Below are 24,155 nucleotides of genomic sequence, written 5' to 3'. Positions count from 1 at the left end.
AATGGTGGTCCCTATATATTTAATTCACTATTCTGGCCACTTCAGAAACCAGCTAGTTCCTAGAGAATGACTGTAGACTACCACAATTAAGGTAAGCTGCATTGGGATCTAGAGGTAACATATTCCTAGAAATGCTTCTCAGGCCCATATAACAGTTGACACAGAAGGCTGCCAGCTTTGAGTGGATCCTAGAGTAGGAAATGCTCTGTAGCATGCCCAGGCTGTAATTTCTTAGATCATGTGTTCTGGATGGCCCTATGGTGTTCAAGCTGTCAGTGGTGGGAAAAGATGTAGTATGAGGATGCATCTCTGAGATTTTTAGAGCAAGGCCATGGAATCTACAACAGAGAACTATGATACTTTTAAGAAACCACTCTCTGTTAGGTTCCATAAACCTCATTTTACCATGCTTTCCATTCCACTTACTGAATAACACAAATTTGCAAATTTTAATTTTTACTGTGGTCCAGAACAAGAGTCCACTTTTATTTTATTTTTATTATTTTTTTGGTACCAGGGATTGAATCCAAGGGCACTTAACATTGAATCCAAGGGCCCTTTTAAATATTTTATTTAGAGACAGGGTCTTGCTGAATTGCTTTGGGCCTTGCTAAATTGCTGAGGCTAGCTTTGAATCCGTGATCTTCCTGCCTCAGCTTCCTGAGCCACTAGGATTACAGGAGTGTGCTACCATGCCTGGCAGGAATACACTTTTAAATTGGTTTGATCTATCATGCACACTATATCTTTAGCCTTATGACCTAGCATACTATGTGGTGCTTTATGTATCTATGGCAGATAAAAATGATGTATGGAGCCTTTGTAAAATCCCTAAGTGTAAGTCACAGTACACCCCATCAGCATTTTTTTAATTGGTAGCAGGGATTGAACCCAAGGGCACTTAACCACTGAACCACATACCCAGTCCTTTTTAAATTTTTTTGTCTTGAGACAGGATCTAACTAAGTTGCTTGGGATCTCTCTAAGTCTCTGACGCTGGCCTCAAAATTGCAATCCTCCTGCCTCAGCTACCTGAGTCCCTGAGATTATAGGCATGCACCACCATGCCCAGCCCCATTATGATTTTGAAACAAAGCAATATCATATTCTGCAGATAACTATTCTTTAGAAGACATGTTCTTTTTTCATTTTTAAAATTTGTTCTTTTTAGATATACATGACAGTAGAGTGTATTTTGACACACATACATGAAGTATAACTTATTCAAATTAGCATCCCATTCTTGTGGTTGTACATGACGTGGAGTTTCATTGGTTCTGTGTTCATATATGAACATAGAAAAGTTATGTCTGATTCATTCTACTTTCTTATTCTCATCCCCCTCCCTTCCCTTCATTCCCCTTTGTCTAATCCAATGAACTTCTATTCTTTTCTACCCCTCTTATTGTGTGTTAGTATCCATACATCAGAGAGAACATTCAGCCTTTTGTTTTGGGGAAATGGCTTATTTCACTTAACATGATAGTCTCCATTTACTCCGTTTACTGGCAAATGCCATATTTTCATTCTTCCTTATGGCTGAATAATATTCCATTGTGTATATGTACCACACTTTATTTAGCCATTGATCTGTTGAAGGATACCTAGGTTGGTTCCATAGTTTGGCTATCATGAATTGAGCTGCTATAAACATTGATGTAGCTGCATCACTGTAGTACACTGATTTTAAGTCCTTTGAGTATAGACTAGGTCAAAAGGTGGTTTCATTCCAAGTTTTCTGAGGACTCTCCATACTGCTTTCCATAGTGGTTGCGCCAATTTGCAGTCCTACCAGCAATGTACGAGTGAACCTTTTTCCCCACATCCTCAAAAACACTTACGTTAGTTGTATTCTTGATAATTGTCATTCTGACTAGAGTGAAATGGAATCTCAGTATGGTTTATTTTGCATTTATCTAATTGGTAGAGATTTTTATATATTTGTTGACCATTTGTATTTCTTCTTATGTGAAGTACCTGTTCATTTCCTTTGCCCATTTATTGACTGAGTTATTTTTGCGTGTGTATTTTTTGAGTTCTTTATATATGTCCTGAAGATTAATGCTCTATCTGAGGTGCAGGTGGCAAAGATTTTCTCCAATTCTGTAGGCTTTCTCTTCATGTTATCGATTATTTGCTGTGAAGAAACTTTTCAGTTTGATTCCATCCCATTTATTGATTCATTTTTAAAAATATTTACTTTTTCTAGTTATAGTTGGACAAATACCTGCTGCTGTGGGGTGAAGTGCCATTTTGCTCATGGCCTGGGTGAGCTGCCCTAGACTACTCGCCATCCCAAGTAAAAGATGGAACTCGCCACAAATTCTACCTCCAGAGCTGCTTCCCCTACGGCTTAGAGTGAGCCTTCATTCACAACCCCAAAGAGGACCTGGCGGCCCCTGGCCACACCCATGTGCTACGCCAGAGCATCAGCTTCTCTGGCTTGCCCTCTAGCCGCTGAACCTCTCTACCACCACTAGGCCTGGCAGGCCATTCTCTGTCCTCATGTTACTTCCCACCCTACAGCTCCTCACCACCACCTTGGGACCTTCCACTTGCACCTTCTGACATTCTTAAAATGAGGTGTTTCTACTACAGAACCCTAAAGAAAGAAATCAAAGAAGACCTTAGAAGCTGGAAAGATCTACCTTGCTCTTGGATAGATAGAATTAATATTATCAAAATGACCATACTACCAAAAGCACTATATAGATTTAATGCAATTCTGATCAAAATCCCTATGGTATTCCTCATAGAAAGAGAAAAAGCAGTAGTGAAATTCATCTGGAAAAATAAGAGACCCATAATAGCTAAATTAATCCTTAGTAGGAAGAGTGAAACAAGTGGCATCACTATACCAGACCTTAAACTATATTACAGAGCAGTAGTAACAAAAACAGCATGGTATTGGCACGAAAACAGAGTGGTAGACCAATGGTACAGAATAGAGGACACAGAGACTAACCCACAAAATTACAATTATCTTATATTAGACAAAGGCGCCAAAAACATGCATTGGAGAAAAGACAGCCTCTTCAACAAATGGTGCTGGGGAAACTAGAAATCCATATGGAACAAAATGTAATTAAACTCCTTTCTCTCACCATGCACAAAACTCAACTCAAAGTAGATCAAGGACCTAGGAATTAAACCAGAGGCTCTGCATCTAATAGAAGAAAATGTAGGCCCTAATCATGTGGGATTAGGCTCCAACTTCCTTAATAAGACTCCTATAGTACAAGAATTAAAACCAAGAATCAATAAATGGGATGGAATCAAACTAAAAAGTTTCTTCTCAGAAAAAGAAACAATCTTTGAGGTGAACAGAGAGCCTACATCCTTGGAGCAAATTTTTACCCCTCACACATCAGATAGAGCACTACTCTCTAGGGTATATAAAGAACTCAAAAATCTAAGCACCAAAAAAAAAAAAAAAAAAAACTCAATCAACAATTGGGCCAAGGACCTGAAAAGACACTTCTCAGAAGAGGATACACAATCAATCAACAAATATATGAAAAAATGTTCATCATCACTAGCAATTAGAGAAATGCAAATCAAAACCACTCTAAGATATCATCTCATTCCAGTCAGAATGACAGCTATTATGAAGACAAACAACAATAAGTGTTGGCAAGGATGTGGGGAGAAAGGTACACTCATACATTGCTGGTGGGACTCCAAATTGGTGCAGCCAATATGGAAAGCAGTATGGAGATTCCTTGGAAAACTGGGAATGGAACCACCATTTGACCCAACTATCCCTCTCCTCGTTTTATACCCAAAAGACTTAAAAACAGCATACTTCAGGGACACAGCCACATCAATGTTTATAGCAGCACAATTCACAATAGCTAAACTGTGGAGCCAACCTAGATGCCTTTCAATGGATGAATGGATTAAAAATGTGCATATATACACAATGGAATTTTACTCAGCAATAAAAGAGAATAAAATCATGGCACTTGCAGGTAAATGGATGGCATTGGAGAAGATAATGCTAAGTGAAGTTAGCCAATCCCAAGAAAACAAATGCCGAATATTTTCTCTGATATAAGAAGGCTGACTCATAGTGGGGTAGGGAGAGGGAGCTTGGGAGGAATAGATGAATTCTAGATAGGGCAGAGGGGTGGGAGGGAAAGGGAGGGGGCAGAGGATTAGCAAGGATGGTGGAACGTGATAGACATCATCATCCAAAGTACATGTATGAAGACATGAATTAGTGTCAACATACTTTATATACAACCAGAGATATGAAAAAATTGTGCTGTATACATGTAATAACAATTGTAATACATTCTGCTGTCATTTATTTTTTAAAAAAAATAATAAAAAATAAAAATGAGGTGTTTCTGACATTCTTTTTTTTAATTTTAATTTTTATTTTTTTTGTAGTCCTGGGGATTGAACCCAGGGCTTTGTGCATGTGAGGCAGGCACTTCACCAACTGAGCTATATGCCCAGCCCTCATTCTTTTTTTAATGTAGTTAGCTTTTAAATTTTTTTTAGTTGTAGATGGACACAATGCCTTTATTTTATTCATTTATTTAATGTGGTGCTGAGGATTGAACCCTGTGCCTCACATGTGCTAGGCAAGTGCTCTGCCACTGAGCTACAACCCCAGCCCCCTGACATTCATTCTTAATGACTCCCCAGGATGAATTATTTGATGTACAGCATGAGGTACAATTACTAGTGAAATTATCTAACTTTTCAAGAACATTTGTACATTCTCTCTCCTGTATGACTTACCTGATGTTTATTCAGGGTTGACTTCCCACTGAAGGCTTTCCCACAGTCTCTGCATTCAAAAGGTTTTTCTCCCATGTGAGTTCTGTGATATGTAAGGAGAACTGATTTCACATGGAAGGCTTTCCCACATTCCCTACATTTGTAGGGTTTTCCTCCTGTATAAATCCCCTGACATTTAATGACAGTCAACTTCCTACTGATGTCTTTCCCACAGTCACTGCATTCATAGGGTCTCTCTCCCATATGAATTCTCCGTTGTTTAATCAGTGGTGACTTCTCACAGAATATTCCCACATTCATTGCATTTATAGGGTTTCTCTCCTGTATGAATTCTCTGATGGACAATAGGGTTGCCTCTCACTGAAAGCTTTCCCACATCTTCTTCATTTGTAGGGTTTCCCTCCTGTATGATTTCAATGATGGCCAAACAGATGTGATTTTACACTAACAGTCTTCCCACATGTGCTGCATTGATAGGGTTTTTCTTTTGTGTGAATTTTCTGATGAACAGAGAGGTGTGACTTTCTCTTGAAGTTTTTCCACATCTACTGCACTCACAAGGTTCTCTTTTCTGTTAGTTTTCTGATGTTTAATGGTGATGGGTTTCTCATCAAAGGTTTTCCTATACTTACTGCACTTAGGTTTCTCATCTGTGTGAGACATTTGATGTATAATGCTGGACTTAGCATGCTTGATTCTTTTATAAAATGCTTGTCTAATATGTGTTTTTTCGTGTCTAATAAGATGATAAGAACTCTTAAAGGCTTCTGCACATTCACCATATACAAATGGTCTCTTTCCCATGTGAGTTTGCTCATGTTTAATAAAAGTTGCCTTCTGGATAAAGGCTTTCCCACATCCACTGCATTCATAGGATTTCTCTCCTGAATGAGTTCTCGGGTGTGCTGTGAGGGCTATCTTCTGACTGAAGGCTTTTGCAAATTCAAAGCATTCATAAAGTTTCTCTCCAGTGTGAATTCTTTTTTAAAAAAATTTTCTTAGTTATACATGGACACAATGTCTTTATTTTATTTATTTATTTTTATATGGTGCTGAGGATCAAACCCGGTGCCTCACAGGTGCAAGGCAAGCGCTCTGCCACTGAGCCGCAATCCCAACCCCTCCAGTGTGAATTCTTTGATGGAAAACAAGGTTGGTTTTTCTGGATAAACACTCTACTATATTCAGTACATTCATAGAATTTCTCCCCAGTTTGAATTCTCTGACTTTTATTTTATTGCTTCTGGTGGGGGGGCTTTTCCTTGTTGATTGGGTTCAACAGATTTCTCTGCAGGTTAGGATTTATCAAGATAAGAAGGGAGACATAATTTCCAATTTACCTTACATCTATAATCTATCTTTCTTACAAAGCTTCTATTTTTAAATTTATTTTTATTTATTCTTTTTAGATATGCATGACAGTAGAGTATATTTGAACATATTATACACAATTGGAGTATATCTTATTCTAATAAGGATCCCAGTCTTGTGGTTGTACATGATGTGGAATTACAATGGTGGTGTATTTATATATGAACATAGGAAAGCTATGTCAGATTCATTTCACTGTCTCTCTTATTCCCATTTCCCTCCCTTCCTTTCGTTCCCCTTTGTCTAATCCAATGAACTTCTACTCTTCCCCTCCCTCCTTTTTGTGTGTTAGCATCAGAGAGAACATTTGACTAAGACCATTTATATTATTTTTTTTTGGTGGTACTGGGGATTGAACCTTGTGCATGTGAGGCAAGCACTCTATGAACTGAGCTATATATAGGGCTGGGGATCCAGCCCTATATTACGTTTTAAATATCTTCTCCATGAATATTTAGGGTGTCTTTGTCTTATAGAAACAAAGAATTTGCTCAGATAAATGATTTTTCTGTATGTTCTGCATTCTTGAACATTTTCATCTTTCAGTGTTTTCTGGTCTATGAATGCAGCTTGCCACAGAGGTCTGTATTGACTTTCCTTTTAGTTATCTATCTGCTCATCAACTTCCCAGAATTCTAGGAGAAAAATGAGATGAATCATTAAAATTTTACTACAATATATGGGATAACATGGATCTCTAAATGCCCTGTGGTAAATTCTTATCAATATTATGATCATAAGGATGGATCCTCCCCATGTCCACCACCCCATGTTTCCAATTGCAAATGTAAAGAATGCTACCATGAATTCTAAAAAATAATGTAATATGCAGCCAAGCACAAAGCCAAGAAATGTATTATGTGTCAAAAATGAAGTGGTGGGAGTGATGGGAATTTAGCTCAATGGTAGAGCACTTGGCTAGCATACAGAAGGTCCTGGGTACTATCCTTACCACCCATAAAAAATTGAAGTGAGAATGTACAATGATGGGGTAAAGTAAAAGTGAAGCTTGGAGCCTTGCATAGGAATCCAGACCTCAGGGCACAAGTGTTCAAGAAAGGAGAACCTATTTTTTGCTTCAAGCTGGCATAACAAGGGGCCTGCATGTTTATTAAATACAAACTAGAAACACTCCTTGCTGGCCAAAGAAATTGTTAAGAATGGTGTTAGATAAAAGAAATCAGAAGCCTAGTTCTGTGATTCAATCTGCATGATTACGAGTGTAGTACAAGAGCCCATAATGAAAAATTAACATAAAATTGGTCTTGTTATTAGTAGATTCACAGCAATGGAAAACTTTCCAAAAAATATTTCCCATGTTTTTATAGCTTAAGGCTCACAGAACATCTATGGAAAACCAAATCAAACATGTAAAAATAATTTAGACCTTACAAGGAAATGAATCATCAATAAAGAGAATCAACAGATACATTAAAAGATTCTCCCATTTCTAGAACTGTATATAATGTAACAATCTAGATTTTAAAGTAAATATATTCCAAATATCATCAGGTGTGGTAATGCATACCTATAATCCCAGCAACCTAGGATGCTGAACCGGGAGGATTGCAAATTTGAGGCCAACCTCACCCAACTTAGCAAGACCATGTCTCCAAAACAAACAAACAAACAAACAAAACAAAACAAAAATAGGATTGCAACTCAGTGATAAAGCTCCCCTGGCTTCAATCCCCAGCAGCCCCCCAAAATAGATAAAAAATAAATTAAAATATTCTAAATATACAAAGAGTTAAGAACTAGACTATGGGGGAAAACTTGGATACAAGTTAGGATACAAATATGAATATAATTTTTTTTAAAACTCTAAATAGAGAGGTTGAACAGTACACTATAAAGATAAATTGAATAAGTTAAATGACGGATTGTGGGAAACCACCCAGGATATAGCATAAAAGCTTAATGAAATGGAAACATAAGGGAAGTAGAAATAATTAGAAGCTCCAACATAAGCTCATTAAGAGATCCAAGTGGAAAGGAAAAGGAAAAGGGAGTTGGGCTGTAGGCCAAGAAAAAGATTAATACAGCAGCCCTGATACTGTTCTCTTTACAAAGGCCAGCCTGCAAGTTAGCCCTGGGCTGACATCTGGGAATTTGGATTTCAGGAATGTTCTCATAATTTCCTGACTGGTAAGCGTGGTTTTCTATGCCTCCACTGTTTATACAAACACTGTGTTTTATGCTGAATACCTGTTTTCCTTTTGGGAGTCTGGAATTTTGGTATATGCTAAGCAGTTTGTCTGTATGACCAGCCTCCAATAAAAACCAAAGTTTCTGAGTCTCTAATGGTTTCTCCTGAGCATAATAAACATCACACCTATGTTGCTGCATTTTTGATGCTGGGTGAAGAGTGCTCTGTAAGCCCCCTCATGGGAGGGTGACAGTATAAGGGAGCCTGCAAACGGATTCTTCCAGACTCTGCCTGTGCTGTTCCCCATATAATGTGGTTGTATATTCTTGGCATCACTACAATAAACTTATCTGTGAATACAACTATATGCTGTGTCCCATAATTCTTTCTAGAAAATCTCAGAATATGGGAGTAGTCTTGGGGATCGCTGACCCAGGATATATTTGAAGAGACAATGACATAGTTTTCTAGAGTGAAAGGAAGGCATGAATCTTACACCCACAGTCCTCAGTGTGGCAAATAAAAGTAAATCCTCACTCACACAAAGTTGAGTGCAACCACAAGACTTAAAAATCAGAAAGAAAAATTTAAAAGCGTCCATGGAGAAAAATTTAAATCCCTTATAAACAATTATATCAATGTCAGATATTTAAAAATATATATTTTTAGTTGTAGATGGACACAATAACTTTTATTTTACTTATTTATTTTATGTGGTGCTGAGGATTGAACTCAGTGCCTCACACATGCTAGGTGAGTGCTCTACCACTGAGCTCCAGCCCCAGCCCATTATTGTCAGTCTTTTTGAGGAAAAATAAAAAGAAGCCAGAAGTTTAATGAATACTATTTTCAAAGTTCTGACAGAAGCTGTCATCTTAGAACTCTGTACCCAGATAAATTATTGTAAAGAAAGATAACAAAACCAAGACATTTTTGGACAATAAAGCAGATAATTTATCATAAATAAAGCCTGGCTAAAGATAATGCTTAGTACTTGAATCATTCAGAAGGATAATGACTCAAGGGGTAAGAGGCAGAGGGTAAAGAAAATCCATCTAAGGCAAGAAAAAGGGTCATGAAAAAGCTGGCTATATAAATAATACAATAAAATATGAAAATAGTAACATCAGAGTAAATATGTGTGTGTGTCTGTGTGTGTGTGTGTGTGTGTGTGTGTATTCAACTAAAAAGTACAACCTTACTTAAGGTTATACAAAAAGCAAACTAAAACTTTGATAAATTTGATTACATTGCAATTAAAACTTATTTTCAAAACAACTCCATAAACAGCCTAGACTAAGAAAAGGCTGTTGAGGGGCTGGGGTTGTAGCTCAGTGGTAGAGCACTTGCCTAGCATGTGTGAGGCCCTGGGTTCCATCCCCAGCACCACATAAAACTAAATAAGCAAAATAAAGGTATTGTGTCCATCTACAACTAAAAATATTTTTTTAAAAAGGCTATTTACTATACACAAAATTGAAGTCTACAATATACAAAGAATACATACAAAGCAAAAAGAAAAGATAAACAGCCCAACAAAAACATAGATAAAGGATATAAACAGGCAGGCCTTAGAAGAGGAAATCTAACTAGTTAATAACACATGAAATGTTAGATTTCCTAGTAATCAGGGAAATGAAAATTATAAGAAGATACCAATTTATACTAACTAAAGGACCAAAATTTAAAGCATCTACAATTCTCTCCTGTTTCTTGCAGTAAGTTCTAGTTCTATCATGCAGCCCTGGCCTAAATCACATACTTTCTGTGCCATTTGTTTTGCCACCTAAGGCTACAGAGCTTTGCATTTTAACATTGATGCTTCCTATTCAAAAGCTGAAGTTTTAGATTTTTCAGGAAGCTACATCTGCCCACCAGGCTACAACCCATGCTTTAAGGGAGTTGATTTCATATGATGGTAAAATCTACTCTTTTTGCTTCAAAGGCTGGCAATAAATACTAAGTACTTTCCCAGTCCAGAGGCCTTTTGCAGGACTTAAAAGGAGTAGATAAAAACTGCTTAATGTCCTTCAGCTGAAATATACCCCTTAAAAGTATGAGTGTTAAACCAGGCATGGTGGTACATGCTCATAATCCCAGCAGCTCAGGAGGCTGAGGCAGGAGGATCACAAGTCCAAATCAGCCTCAGCAATGTAGCGAGGCCCTAAGCATCTTAGTGAGCCCCTGTCTCCAAATAAAATGTAAAAAGGGATGGGGATGTGGCTCAGTGGTTAAGCACCCCCTGGGTTCAATACATGGTACAAAAAAAGAAAAGTATGTGTATTAAGTAAGGTTGAATAATCTAAGGAAAAAATTTCTTTGAACAATCATTGCAAAGCTGTGATATTTTTCTCTCCCAAAATAAGCGAGATAAATGTATGTTCATCCTACCCTAGTCTAGTAAGAAGGACTTCAGGGAGATTACTTGCTTGATATACGTCCATTAGCATTTGGGGGACACAGGGCACTTGGCACTTAACTTCCACCTACAAAAATTGTACAGTTGACAGATTGTGGCATCATATGGCAGCAACAAGGTTGTATGGAGGTGAACTGCAGGTCTCACTACCACCACAGAACACACACACACACACATACACACACACACACTCATTCTACAAGCCAGATATGCACCCTGGATATGAACAGGTCTGGGTTACATTGGAAAGAGGGCTTTCTGGTAGGATTGAGGTGACTTCAGTAGAATGACATTGAAGGTCACTCATGGAACCAGGGAATATATTAAATAACTGGTTGGAGAAAAGGACCTGCCTAATGGAGGAACACTGGACATTCCAAGGACAGCATAAAAGTGCCAAGGACAGGAAGATTCAGTCTTTGGAATCTGCCACATGCAGAAAGTACCAGTATCAGATTATATTTATATGGATAGTTCAAACTTTATTTTACTCTTTATAGTCTCCCTTCTTTCTTACCCTGCTTCACTCAAAGAGCCAGAGATGGTCTAGTAGTTGAATAGGGGAGTGGGAAGAATAAAGAAAGAAAAGACTAGTCAGGTGTGGGGTGCACACCTGTAATCCCAGTGACTCAGGAGGCTGAGGCAGGAGGATCACAAGTTCAAAGCCAGCCTCAGCAACTTAGTGAGGTCCTAAGCAACTTAGGAGACCCTGTCTAAAAATAAAAAATAAAAGGGCTGGGAATGTGGCTCAGTGGTTAAACACTCGTCATTCAATCACTGGTGCCAAAAAAGAAAAGACAAAACTGAGTGTGCCCATGTTGCCAGTAAAAGGCAGAACTAAGGTGTGGGGAGAGAAAAGTTCCATTTAAATGAAGTCCATAGTTTTAATGATTACCTAGTTTTCATTTTAAAATTTTTAACTGATACTTAAAAACATAAAAATACTACATATTAATGTGATACCATATGATGTTTCAATACATGCACACATTGTATAATGTTTATATCAGTTTAAACATATCTGTCTTCTCAAATATAGCTTTCATTTTCTTAGCTAAAATGAGACAACCACTGATGCTCAGAAATTGAAAACAGAATAAGAGAACATTATGAACAACTTTATGCCAATAAATTTGACAGCTTAGATAAAACAGATTCCTTGAAAGACAAAATTACTGAAGCTCATCTGGAGAAATAAATCATTTGAATAACCCAACATCTATTAAATGAATTGAAATTTTAGTTAAAGACCTTCCCACAGAGAAAACTCCAAGCCCAGAAGAATTCACTTGAGAATCCATCAAACACTTAAAGAAGAATTAATGCCAATATTACACAAATTCTTTCAAAGAATTGAAGGGAGGTGGGAATACTTCCCAACTCCTTGTATGATTTCATTATCTTTATTGTGGTAATGAAATTGTAGATATAAAATTCAAAAGTTATCAAAATATTCACTTTAAAAATGTGTAATCTCTTGTATGCCAATTCACCCGAAATAACTGGTTTGAAACGGCTAAATCAGTACTAAGGTAGTAACGACACTGACAATGCTATATTAGAAAAGAGAGATTTCTCTTTTTTTCCAAAGATAAGAAAATTTCACTGTTTATTACTTTATACCCACTAAACTAGCAAAAATTTAAAACCTGATGATAGTGTGCTTTGGCAGAGATATAAAATAGCAGGAAATCTAATACTGTACTGATAGGGATGTAAGTGAAAGAACTACTATACTCATTACATAGTAAACATTAAAATGAAAACAACTGCTACATCAACAATTCTAAACCCAGGTATATAGGCGAAACTCTTACATAAACACACCAAGGACTGTACAAAAAAGCTCAACACCATTGTTTGTGATGACAAAAAGGTGTAAATAGCTCAAATGTCAATCAACAGAACAGATAAATGGAGCACATTCATACAATAGAATATAGCAAATGAAAGGAACAAACCAGTTGTCTGTATCAATATGCCAAACAGATGAATTCTAGATAGGGAAGAGGGCTGGGAAGGAAAGGGAGGGGCAGGAGATTAGCAATGATAGTGGAATATGATGGACATCATTATCCAAAGTACATGTATGAAGATACGAATTGGTGTTAACATACTTTATATACAACCAGAGATATAAAAAATTGTGCTGTGTATGTGTAATAAGAATTGTAATGCATTCCGCTGTCATTTATTTATTTATTTTTAAATTTTTTTTTTTAATTTTTATTTTTTTTAGTCATACATGACAGCAGAATGTATTTTGACATATAATACATACATGGAATGTACATACATCAATCATATTGTCTATTCTATTCTGCTGCCCTTCCTATCCTCCCTACTCCTCCCCTCCTCTCCCATCCTTAGAAAAGAGAGATTTCAAATCAATGAATTAAGCTTCTACCTTCTGAAACTAAGAGCAAATTAAATTCAAACTAGCAGAAAAAAAGAATCAATAAAGGTTGAGATCAATAAAGTCGAGAATGAATGAAACTGAGGGTCCCATTTCTAGCCACAAAAGAGTAAGGGAGAGTATTATGGCCTCTCCTACTGATTACTGCACCCAAAAATTCCAGACAAAATACATAAAGCAACTACCTGAGGCCTCTGACAAGTAAACAGAATTAGACTATGAAAGGGAATCAAAAAGTAGGGATGCCAACTGGGTGAAGTGGCCCACGCCTGTAACCCCAGTGGCTCAGGAGGCTGAGGCAGGAGGATCGTGAGTTCAAAGCCAGCCTCAGCAACTTAGCAAGGCCCTAAGCAACTTGGCAAGTTCCTGTCTCTAAATAAAGTATGAAAAAGGGCTGGGGATGTGGCTCAAGTGGTAGTGTGCTTGCCTGACATGCGTGAAGCACTGGGTGTGATCCTCCGCATCACATAAAAATAAAGATATTGTGTCCACCTAAAGCTAAAAAATAAATATAAAAAAAGACCCTATCTCTAAATAAAAAATAAAAATGGGCTGGAGGATTTGCAGGTAAATGGATGGCGTTGGAGAAGATAATGCTAAGTGAAGTCAGCGAATCCCCCCAAAAAACAAATGCTGAATGTTTTCTGATATAAGGGGAGTGACTCATAGTGGGGTAGGGAGGGAGAGCATGAGGGGATTAGATTAATTCTAGATAGGGAAGAGGGGTGGGAGGGAAAGGGAGGAGGCAGGGGATTAGCAAGGATGGTGGAATGTGATGGACATCATTATCCAAAGAACATGTATGAAGACTCGAATTGGGTGTAAACATAATTTATATACAGAGATATGAAAAATTGTGGTATATATGTGTAATAAGAATTGTAATGCGAAAAAAAACAAAGTACATGTATAATGACATAAATTGACGTGTAATACGGATTGTAAGGCATTCCACTGTCGTGTATTAAAAAAAATAATAAAATCATTTCAAAAAATGGGCTGGGGGGCTGGGGTTGTGGCTCAGTGGTAGAGTGCTTGCCTAACACATGTGGGGCCCTGGGTTCGATCCTCAGCACCACATAAAAATAAATAAATAAAATGAAGGTGTCGTGTCCAACTACAACTAAAAACTAAATACTAAAAAAAATGGGGTTGCCGCTTTAGAAGCCTAAGGGGTTGATGTGAGAGAGAACTGGTTTTAAGGTTTGGGGCTTTGTGAACAGAAAAGTGGAGGTAGGAGGCGAAGGAAGAGGCTATAGGGCTGGGAAAGGACTGAAACACCACAGAGACAGGAACTGAGGGGCGCCCCAGTTGGTTGCCCAAGGCTACAGTAGAGGGGGGCAGCTCTGCTGACTAGGCCGCGGCGGCCACGGCCTTCGACTTCCGGAAATTCCAGAAGCGGTGTCCGCCACAGCGAAGTGGTGGCGTTTATCAACGAAGAGGTGCTCAGTAATGGTGGCTGCCCAGACCTCTACCTGACCTTCCCTTCACGGCCCTGGAACAAGGTGGAAGACAACCTGCAGTCCTTCATGGCAGACCCTCAGGCGCCGCGCGCCATTAACACGGCGGGTGCCTGGAGCTCCAGGGCCCTCGGGGTGCGAGTGGCCGCGAGGCAGCGGGAGCAGCAGGTGCGTCAGGTCGGGCGGCTGAGGGGGCAGGTGGAGGAGTGCGAAGGAGCCGCCTGGGCTCTGGCCTCCGAACTGCAGCGGCTGCGTGAGGAGAGGGACGACGTGGTTTCTCAGTTGCATAGCGCCAGAGATGACCTGAAGCAAGCGCTGGGGGAGCGTGACGCCCTGCGTGAGAGGCTGATCCAGTTCCAGCTGTACCAGGAAGTCGCTCCTGAATAGCCATATGAGCAGCACAGGATTGGGGCATGGCCTGTGGATGCAGGGGGACAGAGAAAGGTGCTTGCCACAGGGTCGCAGGGTACGCAGGATGTGGAGTCTGAGGCCCAGATGGCATCTCCAACAGCTCCAGGAAATTTGGGTGAAACTGAAGAAGCTTGGGGTCCCAGTGTGTGACTCCTCATGATATACACTTCTGGCTGTCAGCAGCTGCTTCACCTAAGACCTCAACTGGCTGGAGCTAAAAAGAGAACGAAGGCATCAGGGAGAAGGAGACATTCTAGCACACATTTTGGAACAAGACAGAGCAGACCAATTTTGTTAGAACTCAATCCTTCTGTTGGAGAAAAGGGATTGACATTGCAAAGTACAGAAGGGTTGAGAGAAGAAGTAATCTTAGAGATTGTAGCAAATTTGTTTAATTTCATTCATTGGTTTAATAAACAAAAAGTTATTGATGGCCTAGTATGTGTTAGAAACTATAACTCTGTTAATATCTAGTGTACACATTATAATCTGTTGGGTGAGATTGGTTAAATGACAAGAGAGAGCCTAACTTGAGATATGTGGAGTGGGGTGTCTCCTTTGTCTTGCATGAAATGTGACCTTTGGATAAACTCAGTTGAAATAACATCAATGCCTGAGATTGTGGCTCAGCAGTAGAGCGCTTGCCTAGCACGTGGGAGACCCTGGGTTGGATCCTCAACACCATATAAAAATAAATAAACAAAATAAAGATTAAAAAAGAAAGAAATAGCATCAAGATCCAATTTTGGATTTTAAAAAAAAGTTCCACTTTTGTGGTTCTGGGGGGCAATATCAAAGACGCTTTCATGAAAGGGCTTGAGTGACCAATTGCTTGTCACATTAATCCCAAAGAAGATGAATGAGCAGTGGCAAAAAGTCAGGAAAGTATCCTGGCAAAAGGACAGTCAGGGCTTTGCTGATTCCCTTTCTTGAGACACATCTATTTTTCCTGGCTGCCCTGCAGCCTGCCTGAAAGATCACCGGGCTGTCTTGTAAAAAGACAGGGTTGGGGGAGGTATTTTCTACATACTCTAGTCCTCAGCCCCCAGCTGTCCCCATCCCTGGTTCCTTTCCAATGAACAGTGGATGAAGAACAAAATGCATTCCAAAGACAGACTTCAGGGCTGCTGTACTATGTATGTATGGTGCTTCTCTTGGAAGGACTAATTGGGCTATAAATAGAACTGGAGGAGGCAAGAAATCTCCAGAATGCCCCTGGGCCCCTTGCCTTCCACTGAGTATGTTATCTGCAGATTTTTTGCTTCACCAAGACAGCTGCAAACCAAGGAGGAGCCAAGGTAGAGCCCAGGAAGTGGGAGGTGCCATTCTGAACAGGTTTCCCAGAGTTCCCCTGGAGATCCAGCACAGCTCACCAAGATCAACCATTTTGGGGGGTTTTCTGATCCTAACTAGTAATAAAGAGTTTATACTTATAAAAAAAAACAAATGGACTGGTGGTGTGGCTCAGTACTTAAGTGCCCCTGGGTTTAATTCCTGGTACCAAATAAATAAATAAAGTAAACATGCCACCCAGTATACCAGTGGGATCCCCTTTTATCCTTTTTCTTTTCTCTCAAGACTTTGGTCCAAATGTACCAGTGGAATATGAACACTTCTAAGTGATAAACTCATGCAGGGGCTGTGTGTACAAGAGAAAGCAGAAGTGCATACTGAATTTTGAAAACTGAACTAATATTTAAACCACAGCTCAAGTCTGAGACTAACATCTGAGTGAAAAATGTATGAGACAAACCTAAAGCAGTACAGAAAAGGGTTCAAAAACCTCATAGACACAGTCACCACTCAAGTCTCAAACTAATCCCTGAGTGGAATCTGTACAAGTCAGAACCAAAGGAGCATAGAAAACTGAACTTATTAGAACCAACACCCAGAGAAGGCAACACAGAACTAGTGGGCTCAACCCAACCCATTTATTAACTGATAAACAAAGATTAAAAGCAATAACATCATTACCACTATGCAGAATGGAATCCAAAATTATTTAACATGACAAATAACTGGCAAAATGTGATCAATTTTCAAAGGAAAAAGATAATCAGCAGATGCCTAGGTTAAAATCATACACAAACCATGAGACTGATGAAAACAACAGATGATTATGACACATAAACATAGAAGCAATAATATTCAACAGAAAATGAGTGAAAGAACTAACAATATATAAGAGGGATAATAGGTCATGATCAAGCAGAATTTTTATTGGGGATGAAAGCCTGGTTCAATATTTGCAAATAAATGTAATCCACTATATTTTCAAGCATGATCATTCTGACTGATGTAGAAAAAGCATCTGCAACCTTCAACATCTGTTCATGATAAAAACTCAGAAAAATTATACTTAATAGTGAGAAAGTAAATGGTTTTGCTCTAAGATCAGGAATATGGCTAAGATGTCATTATATTTATTCCTATTCAACATTGTACTGAAGATCCTAGCACTATAAAAAGCAAAAAAAAGGAAGTAAAAGACATTTAGATTGAAAAGAAAGAAAATTGTCTTTGTTTACAACTACATGATTATTTACATAGAGAATGCCAAATGATCTACAAAAAAGCTACAAGTATTATACAATGACTGTGCTTAGGAATGTCCCATGATACAGGGTCAATATATTTTTGTCAATTACATTTCTATAAAACAGCATTAACCAATGGGAAATTAAAATCCAAAAAAGTACCATTTATAATGCCTTATTATAATACAAAACACTTAGGGATGAATTAAATAACATGTGCCAGACCTGTGCATTCAAACCTACAAAGCATTACCGAGATAAATTTGAAAAGACCTAAATAAATAGACATACATGTTCATGACTTCAAAGATTTAATATTACCAATCTATTGATGAGCCACAGAGGCAATATAATTCCAAACAAAATCCCTGTGGGCTTTTATATAGAAATTCACAAGCTGACTCAAAATTTATATGAAAATGCCAAGGACCCGGGACAGCCAAAACATTTTTAAAAGGGAAGAAAAAATTGGAAGATTCATACTACCTGATTTGAACACTTTATAAGGTTATCATAATTAAAAGCATTTGTATATACACTGATGCATGTGTGTTCAACTGTTTTCAACAATAGTGCAAAGGTAGCTTAATGGAGAAAAAAAATAGACTTTATAAAAAAAATGCTGGGGGCTGGGGATGTGGCTCAAGCAGTAGCGCGCTTGCGTGGCATGCCTGCTGCCCAGGTTCGATCCTCAGCACCACATACAAACAAAGATGTTTTGTTCGCCGAAAACTAAAAAGTAAATATTAAAGAAAAATTCTCTCTCTCTCTCTCTCTCTCTCTCTCTCTCTCTCTCTCTCTCTCTCTCTCTCTCTCTTTCTCTCTCTTTAAAAAAATGCTGCTGGAATTGGGTGCAGTGGCACATGCCTGTCATGCCAGTTAATAGGAGGCTTGGTTAAGAGGTAGGAGGTTAGCTAGACAACTTAGCAAGAGACCTACTTTGCCTTTCTTTTTTTGGAACCAGGGATTGAACCCAGGGGCACTCTGCTACTGAGTCACATCCCCAGCCCCATTTTGTAATTTTTTTTTTTTTACTTTGAGGCAGGATCTCACTAAGTTGCTGAGAGTCTTACTAAGTTGCTGAGGTTGGCCTTGAACTTATAAGCCTCCTGCCTCAGCCTCCCAAGTCACTGGGATCATAGGCATGCACCACCAAGCCTGGCTGAGACCCTATCTTAAAATAAACAGGTAAAAGGCTTGGGAGGTAGCTTAATGGTAAAACACTCCTGGGTTTAGTCCCCAGTACCATAAAAAAAAATACAAAATGAAACAAAGAAATGACCCTGCCACTGGAGAGCTGGAAATATACAGCTCAGTGGTAGAATGCTTGCCTAGCATGTGTGAGACCCTGGATTCCACACCCAGTAACATACACACACCCTCACACACACATGCATGTGCACATACACACAATGCTCCTGAAACAACTGGAAAAATTGGATACGTGTATGTAAAAAAAAAAACAACCCTGATACCTCACACCAGATTTTAAAACTTATAGGCCTATATGTAAGGGATAAAATTATAAATCATCTAAAAGAAAACATGAGAAATCTTTGGTACCTTGGATTGTAGATTTGTTAGATAGGATACAAAAAGCACGAAATATAAAAGAAGAACTTGGACTTAATCAATTTTAAAAACATCTATTCTTCAAAAGATACTATGAAGAATAAAACAAGTATAACTAAAAGGTACAAATTTAAAAAGAATGAAACAAGTCCCAGCCTGCAAGTAGAAACTAGGACCATACATAGCTGATAAAGAACTTGCATCCAGAATATATAAAAAGAACAGTTACAACATAAGATCAAAGAAAAATGGCAAACATTACAACAAACACTTTACTGAAGAAGATATACAGATGTCAAATAAGAACATGAAAAGATCCTCAACAACATTCATTATTTAATAAATGCAAATTAAAATCACAATGAGATCCCTCAATATACCTACTCAAAAGAAAGATTAACAACATTAGTAATACTTAGTGCTGGCAACAATGTAAAACACCTAGTACTCCTATCCATTGCTGGTGGGAAAATAAAATGGAAGGGCCATGTTGGAAAAATAAAATGGAAGGGCCATGTGGTAGTGTCTTATAAAGTATTCTACCTTGAAAGTAATATCCTCTCAAGTTTGTGGTTTTTTTTTTTTTTTTTTTTTGTTGTTGTTGTTGTTGTTATTTTTTCAGTACCGGGGATTGAATTCAGGGGCACTTGACCACTGAGCCACATCCAAAGCCCTATTTTGTATTTTATTTAGAGACAGGGTCTCTCTGAGTTGCTTAGTGCCTCTCCATTGCTGAGGCTGGCTTTGAACTTGTGATCCTACTGCCTCAGCCTCCCAAGCCACTGGGATAAGTTTGTGTTTTGTTTTTTTTTTTAATTAAAACATAATATTAAAAAAAGAGTTGAGAGAAGGAAACTGATATTCAGTTGCATCAAGTCAAATACATAAGAGTTGGAGAAGAAATTAAAAGAGAATATAAATCAGGTGTGGTGGCACACACCTGTAATCCCAGCAACTCAGGATATTGAGGCAGGAGGATTGTAAGTTGGGGACCAACCTCAGCAACTTAGCAAGGCCCTAAGCAACTTAGGGAGACCATGTCTCTAAATAAAAAATAAAAGATGGCTGGGGATGTGGCTCTGTGGTGAAGCACCCCCGGTCCAATTTTTGGTGCCAAAAAGAAAACAGCAACCATATGAGAGTTTAGTGTTTGGCCTCAAAGTGTGGGTATCTGGCCTGGTAGAGTTAAAGGCCACTAGCAACACCTTTTGTCCATACTGAGTCCAATAAGAAAGGCAGCATAATTTCTCTATAGCGAAAAAAAATTCCAGATTTCAGACTGAAAGGGCCTACAGCATGCCCAATAGACAGGAAATTGGTGTTTCACGTACATCCATTCCAGTAAAAACACAAAAGCCCATGGAGGGAAAACAAAGTCTTAAAAACTTCCAGAAAGGAGGGGGAAAGGGATGAGAATGGGCTTTGCACTTCTCCCTAGCAAGCAGGAGGCTGGAAGAGAGGTGGGATCTCAGAACCAGAAAGACCACCCTCTGTGTGAATGCCAGGTGAAGAACACAAGAGACCACAAAACGCCAACAAGGTAGGGGCCTCGTTTGGATATCACCATAGCTCATTCTTCAGACCAGAGTCACGTCACAAGTCTGGGGGCTGAGAAGAGCTCCTAAGTGCAGCCCAGATTTTATTTTATTTTACAGATTTTATTGTAATAGGAATTTTCCTTATCTCTCTGAGTTTTGAAATCTGGTCTGTGAAAAAGGTCACAAAAGTCCCCCTTCAGGGTAACTTGGATTCCTCTTATCAACTTTATCTCAGGCCTGCATTTCTCCTACAGACTAACAGGTAGTTTGTTGAGGAATGTGACATATCTTACTTAAGCCAGGCAGGACTATAGCTAAATTGCTTCTTTGAAAAGAAAGCATGTGAGGGTCAGTACACTGGACCATTCTCTTAACCTCGTGTTCTGTTCCTACCATTTGCATCTGTCTGCCCCCTATCAAAAAGAACCTCTACAGGGATGTCATGCTTGAGAACTACAGCCACCTGGTGTCTCTGGGTGAGGGACTGCTGCACAGGGTGACATGGAATGCCCCCAGGAGTATCTCCCTCTCCAAGCTGCTGCAAGCTCAGTGGCATTGAAACCCTCAGTGAGTTTGGGCAGGAGGCTCAGTGTCAACAATTCATAGTTCCATTAGGTCACTGGATAGGACATTTGTGCTCTCGCCTTCTAGGTGACTGTTCTGTACAGGGGCAAGTTGCTGCGTGCATGGGGTAGTCACTGGGGCTGCACCATCTTCAGCCTGAAGGGATGGACCTTGGGCTGGAATGCCCACAGCATTAATGCCACAGTCTTATGTCATTTCCCCTGAACAGGGTATCTACTTGCCCAACCAGATGTGCTCTTCAGGTTGGGACAAGGAGAAGAGGCCTGGAGGGCAGATGGAAGGACTCCGATACAGAGCTGTCCAGGTGAGCAGAATTCAGGTGGATCAGGCCAGGATAAGGAACCCAGTGGTGTGTAAGAACTGGGCCCCTGGACTGACTCTAATAGGATCTGACTTGATCACAGGAATTGAGAGTTGAAGGGGGGTTTTCACACTGCCTCAGTTTCCCAGAAGGCCTCAACCCTGTAACATTTGATGCCATCACTTGGTTATCATCGGCTATCATTAGTTATTGGTTATCCTCAGTTACCCCAATTCTTCTGTGGTTGCTTTCTTTGTTCAGCCTTTTCTGAAACTCTCTTCTCCAAACTCTTGAGAAAATTGATGGGTTTTTGTCCAAAGCACACTCTGGTGAAAGACCAAGTTTTCTTGGTTGGCATTTGGATTTCACAGTCCCTAGGAAGCAACAAAATCATGGGACCTCACTCAAAGCTTCTAATTACCTAAGGTAAAGGGGTGACCTTCATTTCTGGGTCTGGGTGCCCTATTTAATGCTCTTTGCTTCCCATGCTCAAAATGACAGTTTTCCTTGCTCCTTAGCTTTCTGTCAGATCTCTATGTCTCCGAGGCTTGCATCTGGAATGTAAGCTGCATGAGCAATTATACTAAAACCAGTTCAAGATCAGAAGAAAAATGTCACTTTTAAATCCAAGCTGTTGTGGGACATAAATGACTGCTCTATCTGTTCTTGTACTCTGGGATTCTGCTGTCACAGTAAGTTCCTCCCTAAATGTTAGAGAACAGGAGAGATAAATGGAGGAGATCTGGAAAGGCTGGCTATGCCATATCCTGGAATTTTGAGGACTCTTTAAGAGGTCTACATTTTGTTTTGGGAATAATGCAGCAGGTGTTACCTCAAATCACAGAGACTCAGATTCAGGGAGCTGATTGGATAGGCCTGGGAAGGTCAGGGGATGCCCTACTTCTTGCAGGGTTTCCTCTTCTCTCCAGTTGGGCACAGAGAAGGAAAATGGAAAGATCCCATATGTACAAGTCTTTTTTACCTTGAGAACTTGTTCCTGAGGACCTCATGGACTCCCAAGATCTTTAAATATCTGGACTGACTCTAATAGGATCCAAAAATGCATTCTGGCCTAATATAGATATTCCATGTTCTCCTTTACTAGAGTAATTATGGCTATCCATTTTCCCCCCAGAATTTCTGTCTTTTTTGAGCTCATGGTTTTTGTGGAGAATTCACATTTGGTCCTGTGCACCTTAATTAATATCTTTTGTTCTGATTAGTCTTGTTTTGTCTAACTGGAGTTTTTTTACTAGCCTCTGTTTTTTCCTGCTGTCTTTATTCACAAGTCAATTATTCAAGGAGAAGATCTAAAATCTTTTGTTTCCTGTTGGTTTTTATGTAAATTTGTGCACACCTGTGAATTTCAGGTTGTATCTATATGTGTGTTTTTGTCTATATATTGCTTACATGGTACCAATATTGGCATGTAAATAAATGAACACTCAAATTTTTTTAAAAAAGAATGTATCCAAATGCCTTTTATGTCACATGACTTAAACCTCTGAGAAAAAGTTCAATTTCAGTGAGATAAGAGTAAGATGTCTTAAAGAGCATTAACCCACATGATTTCTGGGTAGTCAATCAAGAGCATTGTTTTCTACAAAATGTTTGAAGTGTAATGTTCATTGCTGTTATGGTTTGGATGTGAGGTGTCCCCCAATAGCTCACATGTGCGACAATGCAAGAAAGTTTGGAGGAGAAATGATTGAGTTATAGCCTTAACTAGTCAGTGAGTTAATCCCTAATGGGATTAACTGAAGTGGTAGGGTGTGCCTGGAGGAGGTGGGAATTGGAGTGTGGCTTTGATATATATTTGTATCTGGAGAATGGAGTCTCTCTCTTTGCTTCCCAGTGTGAGCTGCTTCCCTCTGCCACACTCTCTCACCATGATGTTCTGCCTCACCTTGAGCCCTGAGGAATGGAGCCAGCCTTCTATGGACTAAGACCTCTGAAACTGTGAGCCCTCAAATAAACTATTCCTCTTTTACAGTTATTCTGGTCAGATCCTTTAGTTACAGCAGCGAAAAAGCTGACTAAAACAATTGCTTCTAGGAGTTTTCTTCAGCAGGGAAAAAATGGTTTATACTGGTAACTACACTTGTCTGATACCTTGGTTTCCATGGGTAACCTACAGTTAACAGTTAAAAATGTGTAAATTAGATTTAATATGAATGGATTAATCTTCATAAATGTATTTGTTAAAAGAGATGTCTGACTAATTTGCAAAGTTAAAATACTAAAACATCAACTACTAAATAAAAATTCAAGTACTCTTGGCTTCTTGAATTCCATAAAGCAATATACATTTGGTTCTATTAAATGTGTTTTTATAAATTGATAAGTAGAAAAACAGTTTAAGATGCCTTTGTTTCTGGGTCTCCACTAAAAGTAAGATTAGTAAGAGTTAAAATTCTAACAGGTATAATTCTGTATGCAAAGAGTACAAAAAGTTTCAGCTGTGTGTCAAAGTACTGTAAAAACCATAAAGTGGTTATTAAAAGGAGTAATTGACAAAAATATTCAGAAATTTCATAAGAATTGTTTCAGAATGTAAACTTAAGAAACTGGAAAAAAAGAGGTATACGAAAGTTATTGTTGTGGAAATATACTTCAGTATGGAAAATATTTCTAGATAAGAAAG

The 24,155-nt window shown here is 38.9% G+C and overlaps 3 protein-coding genes across 3 annotated transcripts in view; 2 read left to right on the top strand and 1 right to left on the bottom strand.

Annotated features, from left to right (window-relative positions):
• Positions 1-4,093, top strand: part of Krbox4 (KRAB box domain containing 4) — a 29,710-nt gene extending 25,617 nt beyond the window's left edge. The window contains exon 6 of the mRNA XM_046420203.2: positions 2,210-4,093. Coding sequence (XP_046276159.1) covers positions 2,210-2,244 — 35 coding nt within the window. The 3' untranslated portion in view covers positions 2,245-4,093. The remainder of the gene's footprint in view (positions 1-2,209) is intronic.
• Positions 4,094-4,713: 620 nt separating this feature from the next.
• Positions 4,714-8,472, bottom strand: Znf674 (zinc finger protein 674). Its single transcript, XM_058571465.1, is given in 6 exon segments — positions 4,714-5,038; positions 5,040-5,099; positions 5,101-5,287; positions 5,290-5,310; positions 5,313-5,731; positions 8,459-8,472. Coding segments are annotated over 6 exon segments (1,026 nt in total).
• Positions 8,473-13,231: 4,759 nt separating this feature from the next.
• Positions 13,232-15,629, top strand: LOC124076330 (testis-expressed protein 13C-1-like). Its single transcript, XM_046420220.2, has 2 exons — positions 13,232-13,308; positions 14,465-15,629. The coding sequence occupies exons 1-2, from the start codon at positions 13,232-13,234 to the stop codon at positions 14,952-14,954; spliced, it is 567 nt and encodes a 188-aa protein (XP_046276176.1). The 3' UTR covers positions 14,955-15,629.
• Positions 15,630-24,155: the final 8,526 nt, after the last annotated feature.

Source organism: Marmota monax, unplaced genomic scaffold (assembly GCF_021218885.2).
Source record: "Marmota monax isolate L192 unplaced genomic scaffold, Marmota_monax_Labrador192_F-V1.1 WCK01_AAM20220418_F8-fsc00225, whole genome shotgun sequence".
NCBI lineage: Eukaryota > Metazoa > Chordata > Mammalia > Rodentia > Sciuridae > Marmota > Marmota monax.
The sequence above is the reverse complement of the archived record's forward strand: the minus strand, read 5'-3'. Positions and strand labels throughout refer to the sequence as shown.